An 11,923-nucleotide genomic window follows, 5' to 3' on the forward strand; every position below is an offset into this window, starting at 1 on the left:
AATGAATGGATATATTATACATTGTTGATCACCAAAATTGCTGCGGAAAGGATATTCGCACTTTACAAAAAAGGAAATGAGGATTCATTGTATAGAATACCAGTTTAATATGATTATTCTAATGTGTGTATGTGCAATTTATGTCAATATAGTGTCAACAACAACAAAAAAAAAGTGGGATTTTTCCCCCCCGGGATTATAGTAATACACAGGGACGATGGTTACTTTCGTGATGTCTGCGTGCCGATACCGTGAGTAAATTATGTTATATAAAATCACAATATACGCTGCATGTATTTTATTGACTTATTTTAATTCATGGTGAAATTATTTCGGATAAAGTTGTATATAAATTTAAAATTCATAAAATGTAGTTTTATCTACAAATGACTTAAGTATTTCATTTGAAATTTGCTTATTTATAACTCGCTTGTATAATGAATTATATTTAAATAAAATAGAGAATGGAAACTCTTAAGATACTTTGAAAATAGTTAACATATAGGATTTGGAAAGAGAATACATGAAACTAAATATATATTATCTAACTGATTGTAAACATGAAAGAAAAAAAGTGACAAGATGAGTTCAAACATCAGTAAATTGGTTTAAAGTTTTATTTTCTACATTTTGCGGAGAACCGACTTTACTCCCTCCAAGATAATATTGTTTGTTCTTGAACCTATCTTTGCTGTACCAGATGGAGGTGTACGTGAGGAAATAATAGTAATGGTATGTGCATCTATTTCTTTTAAGTAGTCAAGTATCCTTGATCCAATTCCGTAGTCTCTGTCGTCATCGTACCCGTCGTGTGTATGTCCGTCTTTGTCTGTAAACCTATATACCAACGTGTTGTATGTGCATGCTGATACTGGGCCCTGCATTATTTGTCGGGCAGCTTCACGAATTTCTGCGTATGTTGTGGTGACAGCAGCTGTGACACAATAAGTATGACCATTGTCACTAACTTCATTGGAACTAGTTTGTTCAAATGTACCAAATTTAGACTTGTTATTGGCATCAAAAATTGCTAATGCTTTTGGTGTTGACACTTTTTCCACATATTTAGATCCACTTTTAATAAAGAATAAACTGTTTCCTTTAATTTTAGTGTCTACATCTACTTCTTTGTACTCCTTTTGTTTTTGTACCAGTCTTTTTCTGTTTTCACGCATATCGTCTGGAAACTGTGGAGTTATGTATATCCCATTTGGTAAGTCTTTGTTCTGTTTGCTTATTGTTCGTGCAGTGTTTATGACATGCTCCCGGTCATTGTAGTCATGGAATTTTACAACTATAGGACGGGTGCTGTTTTGATTTGTCTGGGTCCCTATTCTATGGGCTCGGTCAATTTTGATATTTTCAGTTATTTTCAAAACATTTTTGAAAATCAATTTTAATTCCGCTTTTACGTTTTCTTCTTTTCGTTCATGAACCCCTATTACTATAGCATTTTCCCTCATGTTTCGTTCAACTAGGTTTGCTATTTGACTTTGTTGACAATCAAGTCTAGTTTCTAAATGTACCACGTATGATTTCATTACATTTAATTCAGTAGTAAGTTTTGTATTTTGATTTCTTACCTCGGCTATCATAGTTGTTTGGTCTTCAGTTTCTGTAGCCACAGCTTGAAGTCTGTCTTCAATGCCATCTTTGGCGTATATGTCATTTTTAATACCATGTATTTCTTCATTTTGGTTTTCAAATTTTATTATAAGACTGTTTAATGTTTGTTGTATGCCTACTATGCCACTTAGAAGTTTGTTGTTAAATGTTTGATCCTCAGAGTATTCACCGATGTTTTGTTCGAGGGAGCTCTCTCACTCCGTCATGTCAGTATCCGCCATTTTTATACCTGTATTTTGTTTACAATTAAAAGTTTCTGTCTCTATTTCTCTTTCACGCTTACGAGTATTTTGTTTTTCACTCATTACCTCTATTCATTACTATCAAAGTAAGTTTATCATGTGTTGATTCCGGAAAAATTCACTGTTTCACCATGTTTAAGTTGAAATTATCAGGCAGGTCGAGCAGAGAGAAAAAAAACTCAACCATTCATTTCCAAGGGCAGATAATCATCAGATTAGAATTATTGTTACTTTTTTTTATCCCGTGTATTTCATACAAAATGATCAAACCAAAGAATTACCCCACTTGTATCATTAAATAAATCTATTTCATAATCATGGATTCAGTTAAATAAGCTATATACAACATTTAGAAAACGAAGCTTCGAAACCTCTTCAATTATATTTTTTTCAATGATCAAACTGCATGCAAACCAAACAATGTCTGAAACAATCTCTTTAATACAAGTATACCTTGTTTGATGTTATTGCTGTTGTACGAATTAAGATGAAACAATATGAATGTTTAGATAAAATTGTAACAACCTATCATGACATGCTAAAATCTAATAACCTACAAAAACGTACATATTTATTATTATAAAAGATATTTGTTCAATACAATGCAACTCAAAATACCAAACGATAGGAAACTATAACACTTTTTGTCTGTATTTGTAATCTCAAGACGCCGACGAAGCTAAAATGATTGTAAATATTGCGTTACATTAGGTACAAAACATTTATATGACATCTCCAAATTACCTCTATTTTACTTCGTTTATTGATAAAAATCTATTCCTCTGGTTCATCGGAATTGTAGTCTTCTTCTTGTTCAGGATTTCTTATCCTAAGTAGATACTGAACAAGATCATAATTACTGTCATCATTTAAAGTTATTATGCAATTGCTATAGATATTAAACATACATGTGTGATTGAACAACGAAGCCCATCGACGAACATCATTGGTGAGGTATACAACATAAAGTCCACTGAAGATTAATGTCATATATGACCGAAAGTCGTCATATAAATCCATGAACGGGTGGTTAACTAGTATGAACTCTCCGTCAATCTCATGTTTAAATGGTAAAACAAATCCATGTAATTTTAAAAAGTGATAAAACACCATTGACCGTTCATCTTTTGATAGTAGAATTCCTTTGCCGAATGGTTGATCTTCAAACTCAAGTAGCTTATGCTGGAGCCACTTGTTAATCAGTTCGAAGTTTTGGTCATTTGACAAAAGAATATCATTTTCGTGAAGCGTATCTGTTGAATCATTTGGTCCTTTATGTGGCTTACCAATGCTTATTTCGTTGTCATCATCGGGGTCAAAGTTTTCTTCTAGCATACTGTCAAGGGTACTATTTGCGTCCAGATCAACATCAAACTTGTCATGGTCTTTATTGCAGTCGTGTTGCTTAATATATTCAGAAGATTCGAGTAAACATTGATTTTCAATGTGAATTGTTCCACAACGATGGCATAATATTTCATTTGTGTTATTCAAGGAATTACACGTATTACAATCAAAGGTTCCGCATACTTCGCATAAAATATTATGGTATGCGCAATCATCGTGTTCGCCAATGGATTGTGCCTGATCGGGTATCAAACTTAAATAGTGAAATTCAGCTATATGTCCTAAGTATAAAGTCTGCTCAAGCGCAACATCTCGTGGTATTATTCTTATTGGTTGAGAGTTTGGTAAACTTGATAATATTAGAATTGGAATCCGGAACAGACATGCGGCAGCAACAAGCACGGTATTATCACCCCATTCTCCATCCCGTTCCATTCTTTCCAAATAACCATTCCAGTCTACATCGACCGTAAAATCACGAAAATCAACAGTTCCATCAGATAAATCAAGGACAGGGTTATTACGTAAAAAGTCAACTATCATATGACGTAGTCTTGTGTACGAAATTTGGACATCTACTCGTGAAAGTTGCAAGGACATCGCATGAAACATACAGTTACCATCTAATGGTATATCTCTGTCGACATGTAGATCTTCTTTCGCTGCATTTTGTTGAAGTCCAATCATTTTATCATGCATTGCTTCCTTGTATGATGTTGACATTACTCTGCTTTCGGTAATTATATCATTTAGTTCCTGAAGGATATTAAGAACTCGTTGATTTTCGCCCTGCAAGTTTATGTTCTTTCTTTTTTTGTTTTCTTTTGCTTTCCGTTGTTTTTCCCTTTCTTTACTTGCTATTTTGGATGTTATCATATCTACCCTAAACCAATCTCTGGAAGTTGTTTTCTCCTGTTTTGTATACTTAACTTTGTACTTATGTAGATCTTTATTTGTCGCAATTACAATTCCTTCTAATACCCTTGGCGCTGCGATTGACGAGCCTCCTCTATACACTCTTTCGTCTTTGCCTATAAATTTTACGTATACTTCATCGCCTATATTATATTCGGATGGTGGATATTTTGACAAACCATTTTTCTGCATATTTGCGCTAGCTTTTTTCGAAATATTAAATGTCTGACTTCTAACTTTTTCAATGTGCCTCATTCTTTCTGCACAGTCTTCACTCGGTAAACATGTCATATTCGACTCCTCGTTTGCAAATTCAATTGTTATGTCTTCTAAATTTGTATTTGTGAAATTACATTTTTGTGTTACAGAATTTGGTTTGATTCCCAATAAACATTCATAAGGTGATATTCCCAAAGACGAGTGAATCGCATTATTGTAAATACTTTGTAAACTAGGAAGATTCGTCACCCAATCGCAAATGCCTCCGAATTTTGAATTAATTAGATCAAAACGAATTTTGTCTTTCCAGGTCCCATGAGATCTTTCTATTTTCCCCTGGCTCTGCAGATGGTAACTTGAACTATATATCAATTTAATGTTCATATCCTTACAGAGACGTGTAACAACACCTTTGAACTCTGAACCTTGGTCACTCTGTAATATTTTAGGGTTTCCGAATTCCGAGTATATCTCCCGTAGCTTAGCAGCAACTTTTTCCGAGCTCTTATCAGACAATGGTCGCAACCACACAAATCTCGTGAACACATCCATTGTTGACAGAATATATTTATAAGAAACATCGTCTTTCTCCACTATAAGCTTTCGCATGTCGACAAGGTCAACTTGGTGTCTTTCCATTGGTTTTTTGGCATCAACAGGTATAAGTGGTGCTTTATTTGAAAATAATGGTCGTTTTTGTCTCTGCATATCGTTATTAGATATGTATCTTTGAATCATAGGCTCCCCAATTCCAAAGTAATGTTCTTTAATTTGATGGTACAGTTTTCTTGCCCCGTCCGCTTTGCTTAAAGCATAAAACTTTTCTATACATTTTTCTAATTCCTCCCATGGAAGAACAATTTTCCCATCAATAGTAATCCTGTTCATTTGTTTACCTAAATACGGATCAATTATCGATTGCGTTCCAAAGTTGAAATGACTTATCTTTTTATATAGTCTTTTTTCCAGACTATTCCTTTCTTTCACTGGAATAACTTCTCTCCTTGACAACAGATTCATCAAAACTCCATAGTCGGAACAACTTAACTTAGGAGTCCTTCTTCTCTGTCCCTGAAAATAAGGAATTATGATTTCACTGTTGAGTAATAATCTTTAATTTTTAGGAAAATGAGGACAAAGCAAACTTTTAATAAAGGTAGTAACAAATATGCCGACGGTAATGACATCCAAACGATATCGTAATTTTCAGGGGATCTATAAACGCTTCTCTTTCATTTGTTAATTTTTATATTTTATTTTAGAATGCGTTCAGAAAAAAAAGAGGTTTCACTAAAACTCTAATACTTAAAAAGGGAAACCACTCTTAGTATGTCAATTGAGTATGTTCGGACAAGTACGAATAGCCAATTGCAAATGCGTTTTGTTAAACATTTTTCCCTTTTTTGGTTTTTCAGAAAAAATTGTGTGTGCTGTATTTAGACCCCGCTACCTAAATATTTGTTTGGCTTGCATACGTTGTTTTTATCAAACGCAATCAAAATTTGTATTTTATTTGACCGTTGTTTTCAATTCAGATTTGTTTATGCGTACACATTTTTGCACCTCATGTTTGCGGAGTACCATCTTTTCCGCAGGTTAATTGTTTTCTGTTTGGTAATACAGTTATAATAAGATCCATTTTGTTACACCTTTTTTGTGATTCGTTTTTTTTTTTTTTGCAATCGCCAATGGCAGTCAGTGCTGTTTTAGAACAACCGTTGTTCAACCTGCTAGTCAAATTCGTTTTGTTAAAATATATAATATTTTTTTATCTTTTGGAAAATGTTTGTGCTGCATTTAGAACACTCTACTAAGAAATTTGTTTTGCATGCACACGCATAAAGCTTGAGGTTTTTATCAAACGCAATTATAGGTTTGAACGTTGTTTTCAATTTAGACTGCTTTATATCGTTTATATTCCGACCGACAGTAAGACGCTTATCAAAGTTGTGCGTCCGTTTGGCTGTGTGGGATGTACAAGTTTGCAGTCACGTCCGGTCAGAATGGGGACGTTATATTCAATGCCTAGTGTAAAGAAAGTGCCACGCTCAAAGTCTCTTTGCACGATAAGGACAGATGCAACAACTCGTTGAGGATTCCGAAGGTGGCATGTTGTAAGGCAAAATTTCTGTCCCTATCCAATATACCTCCATTTTTTAGTGGCAGTCCAAATTTCCATGTCCATCATCCCGGGTGGGTTTTTTCATAGATCTACCTACTGCATTTGTTAATAAATTGTTCTCGTCATGAAAACGCATGAAATATTTGCCACTGGACGTTATTTACTAAGGTACTGTGTTACGACGCTAGGTAAAACAAACTGACGAGGAAAGGTAACACCCGGCCGTATTATTATAGAGTCTAGTTGGTCGAGTGGTCTAGCGCATCGGCCATAGTGCTAGGCGATTTAGGGCCACGATATTCCAGTAGCATGAGTTCGAATCGCAGGCAGGGAAAAACGAAAGAATGCTACCACAAATTTACAGATCTAGCATTATTGGGCTAATATTATGACAAATTATTCATATAATACAGATATTGGCTGTCGTAAAGTTAATTGGCTCATGTTTAGATGTAAAGGCATTAATATCTATATAAACGAGCTTAGCTTGTCATAGTTAATATACATAACTAGTATACATATGATACGGTTAACAACAGAAGCCTATTTAGGACCTCTATAGACTATAATTTTGGTTCGAGATCACGAATTTAATTTTAATTTTTTTCACAGTTTGGGGTGAAGAATATTAGAAATTTTAGTTATGACATAATTTTATAGTTCGTAATTTCGTTAATGCATGCAGGTTTTTTTTATAAATCCGTTAAAAAGAATTACAAAAATCTGGGATGAAATTTACTCTATAATTATTCTGCTATGGGAACTCGGCTGGTAAAAGTTACTCCCGACTTTGACCTGGATATCTCATTCTGTTGTTAACTCTTGGGAAAACGGTAGTATTTAATTTTCCCAGCATTAGGTTGGCCTTTTGTGTACCCAAGGCAGGTGAAGGAAGTCAAATTAGGAGCGCTGTGATTGGATGTAAGGGTACAATATATTTTTTATTTATCTATGAATAACTGCAGTGTGTATATTTACAATATGAATTTTAAAACCTATTGAAATATTTTGTAGAGAATTATTCGAAAAGACTTGCAAAATTTCATAAATTTGGTGCAAAATGATGGTGGGCATGGATAACATAAACAAGCTCCGTTGGAAGTTGGTCATGATACTATTTGGCTTTAATTTTTAAAACAGAGTAATAAAATACTAACACAACATATAACTGTTTTATCCAGGTTTTTATCTTAAAAAGTGGTAAATTTAGAAAATGTTAACATTGTCGCCTATGGCAGAATAAATAGTACCGTTTTCCCTATACTGAAGATAGCAAGGGAAATAAAAGTCACTCAAACTTCAATTCTTTTATACTATTTTGAAGCTGTTGATTAGTACATTTGATTTTTATCACAAAGAATAGAAATTTTTCACTGAGAACAATACTGTGTTGAGAAAAGTGCTGAGTCATCATGATAGGTCAAATTGATTGGTAATGGTATAAAACTTTATTCTAGGATGTCAATATTAACTATATTGTGTAAAATGCACCATATTATAGTTCTTTTGTATTTGATTTCACCTTTCGCAATGATTTTTTCAATTGGAAACACCAGAATTCAAGTCGCGACAAATATGTTTTACTGAAAGGTTTGCCATTTTTGCTGCGTAATTCCCTAAATGTATAACTTGGGTATTTCTGTAAACATTATCTATTAAAATGGGAAATTGCCTGGTTTAGTTTGTACTGTTTATGGAATTAGGCAATATTTGGTCACATTGAAAGCATTTTCAGTGTTAGAATTGTTCATCTAAGAAAAAAAGAGGCCCACTTGAGGCTAAATTTACATAGAATTTATACTCTCCTGTGTAAAGAATTGTTCACATTCTTGATAATGCATGCAGCAAATATTTCAAAAGTGCTTCATTTTGTAGTTTCTTTCTTTTATTATATCAGACATAAATAATTTTTCATTTCCTACTGTTTGAAAGGACTTTTGTTGGAAATTAATACTCCCAAGGGACATAATTCAGCTTTTTACATTGATTAATACAGGCAACAAAGGCAACTTTACAGCTGAGTAGTTTGCATATTTAAAGTTTAAAGTGTCCAACATTTTTGTTTTCATCATCTCAAGACAGAATAATAGATTTTGTAACAAGCTCTAAAATTTTTAACCACAATATGGCATATACTAAAGCATGGAATGGAGATTAGTATGAAAAATCTTGAATTTGTGTATTTCTTGTAAATTTTTGATAAAATGAATACAAATTGAATGGAACTGTCCATTTTATCTGTTTAAATGGAACTATTTATCATTCTTTTTAAATAAGATAAGATATGATTGCATACAGGTTGTTTATTGAGGCTTTTCTGAAAGAAGTAGAGAATGAGGTAAACCAGCATGTAGAGGTGGGGACATAAAATGATCTATGTTTCTTTAAGTACTGGGGACATACAAGTATTTATTATAGCCAAGGTTTTCACAATAGCCCAGTATTGCATTAATAATGTCATAAGAATTCTTTATATCTTTATGTCACAGTATAGGGAAAACGGTAGTATTTAATTTTCCCAGCATTAGGTTGGCCTTTTGTGTACCCAAGGCAGGTGAAGGAAGTCAAATTAGGAGCGCTGTGATTGGATGTAAGGGTACAATATATTTTTTATTTATCTATGAATAACTGCAGTGTGTATATTTACAATATGAATTTTAAAACCTATTGAAATATTTTGTAGAGAATTATTCGAAAAGACTTGCAAAATTTCATAAATTTGGTGCAAAATGATGGTGGGCATGGATAACATAAACAAGCTCCGTTGGAAGTTGGTCATTATACTATTTGGCTTTAATTTATAAAACAGAGTAATAAAGTACTAACACAACATATAACTGTTTTATCCAGGTTTTTATCTTAAAAAGTGGTAAATTTAGAAAATGTTAACATTGTCGCCTATGGCAGAATAAATAGTACCGTTTTCCCTCTTCGGTTTGTCTGTGCCCTCTGATAAAAAATTACAAATACTGATAACAATTTAATCCGTAATCGTGATTTTCAAAGTCGTGATCTCGAATTCAAAGAATATATTTGGGAGATATTTTAAAGGCTTATATAGTTCATAGATTAAGTCGATCTTTATCATTTATAGGACTGTTATATACATACTACTTCTAAATAGTAGATAGTCCAAAGTAACATTGTAAAAATGTATTGTTTTTTCTACATTGGCATGATGTATTTAAGGGGAGGGTTGAGATCTCAAAAAACATGTTTAACACCACCGCATTTTTGCGCCTGTCCAAATTCAGGAGCCTCCGGCTTTTTTTGGTCTTTTATGATTTTTGATTTTAGTTTCTTGTGTATAATTTGGAGTTCAGTATGACGTCCATTTTCACTGAACTAGTATACAAAATGTACATATTTGTCTTGAGGCCTGCTGAAGAACTACTCCGGGTGTGTGAGTTTCTCGCTGCAATGAAGACCTTGGTGGCCTTTATCTGCTTTATGGTCGGGTTGTTGTCTCCCTCGACACATTCCCCATTTCCATTCTAAATTTAATTTTGCATATTGTATTTAGTTTTAATTGTATGATAACCTATTGAAGAAAGTTAAAATGTTTGAAACACGATGCTAGATTACAAGGTCGTTAATGGCTCTCCGTTCACATTATTTATTTGAAGGCTAATTAGTAATGACTGGTTGTTGACAGATTTATTAATTTTGTAATGGTAGGTTCAGTTGCATATACTGCTGATTTCGATACATTAAAACAAACAAAGGGGGTTTAGAGCGGTGGTACCTTTATAGCTTAGCTCAAAATTGTTTTGTAAACACTGTTAGTGTATAAAATATACTATTAAATTATTTGATTTTTATTTCAGGAAAATACGAAAGTCCATTAATATCAAAATACTCTTTTAAATGAGAAAACACGTTTTTAAGTTAAAAAAAATCCGTCGTTTTTGTAAATTGTAGAGTTATTGGGAAAGGAAAAAATAAATAATATACTAGTATATGAGTTTACCAGGAGTTCATTTAAATACGAGAACGCTCAAACAAATCGATCTGCTATTTCCTTTTTATGTATTATTATATGTATTCACGGTGTACCCTCTAAAATAATATTATAAAATCACAGAATAAAAATAAAAAATGTGATAATTTTGGTGTTGCTGTACAGTATTTGAGGCTGTACTCTCTGATTGATTACTTGCTACAACTGTTTAATCACCGGCAAAATTGAAATATCGAGTTGAAGGTATTGTTTCCACTCCTATTCTCTTATCCACAAAGAATAACGTTTTAAGTTACACATATTTCAATCCCCCCTCCTTTTACACCCTCGCAAAATAAAATGATCGTCCTATTGTCATATAATGTAAGAGTTTGATGTTAAAAATAATAGATTGAATTAGTTATTAGGTTTAGAACACTTACCTATCTAAACCTTATAGCTAAGATATTTTACCACTTTTTTTTCCTCGACAAACCATAAAGTTTGTTTCTTGGACCCCCACAATATAATTTCGGTATTTGAGAACATGCCAATATAATCAAATAGTATAAGTTGGGTAATGGTTGGAGCGTTATAAGTTACAAAAATGTACCTTGTTTATCTCTAATCATTTGGATTTAATTATTCTGACACGAGTGAATTTTATTTGTCAAAACGATTTCGGCATATTACTTGCACTAGTATTACGAATAATAGATCTGAATTGTGTGTGCAAGATTTTTATCAATTAAAAAAAGCCACAAATAATTTATACATACTTTTTCTTTTTCATCTTTGTGGGAGTTGACATTTTTCATCAGAAGAAATAATAAAAAGTTGAACAGCATCAATATTGTTGAAAACTTCATCTTGATATTACGGATTTTGGAAGTAGCGCGAACTAGAGCTGGTTCCTATTTCAAGTTTTCTAAGGGGGTAACAGATACACGGGAGACATTATTTTAGATCGCGGCAGCTATGATTCCTATTTCGGTATCATTTAAATGAATTTGTAACAATATTAATAGTAAATGCTTGAAAAATACAATTCATCAATATAACTTACGATCTCAAATTATAGAACCGCTTGTTATCACTTTAAGTATATCTATTTGAAAAAAATGAAATTTCCAGGATAAGAGTATTTCGTAAGAGTATATTATCGGGCTAAAAGTAATTCCTGGATAAGTGTATAACATTCGTTAAGCCATGAATTACATGTTTATACTCTTATGTTTCAATAAATGTCAATTTATATTTTTTAACTGTTATATAAAACTGTTTTACTTACTGTACTTTCCTACACACAAGATGTCACACTGAATTTGATTATAGAAATATAATGTAAAATAATGATGAAAAATTGTTGGCAAAATGCATTTAATTAATTTATCTGTGTTTTTTTGTCTAACGAGAAAAGATAAAATGTGAAGTCTTTTATCACAAGAGGCATAGCTCTATTTTTTTGTATGAAAATAATAATGTTATATTAGTTGCTTTCGGTGACTTTTA

At 32.6% G+C, this 11,923-nt stretch overlaps 1 protein-coding gene across 1 annotated transcript; it reads right to left on the reverse strand.

Moving 5' to 3' along the window:
• Positions 1 to 623: 623 nt before the first annotated feature.
• On the reverse strand, positions 624 to 1,463 carry LOC139483088 (uncharacterized). Its single transcript, XM_071267120.1, has one exon. It carries the CDS (start codon positions 1,461 to 1,463, stop codon positions 624 to 626), a length of 840 nt encoding a protein of 279 aa, XP_071123221.1.
• Between the last annotated feature and the right edge of the window lie 10,460 nt (positions 1,464 to 11,923).

The sequence above is a fragment of the Mytilus edulis genome, chromosome 7 (assembly GCF_963676685.1).
Source record: "Mytilus edulis chromosome 7, xbMytEdul2.2, whole genome shotgun sequence".
Classification (NCBI taxonomy): domain Eukaryota; kingdom Metazoa; phylum Mollusca; class Bivalvia; order Mytilida; family Mytilidae; genus Mytilus; species Mytilus edulis.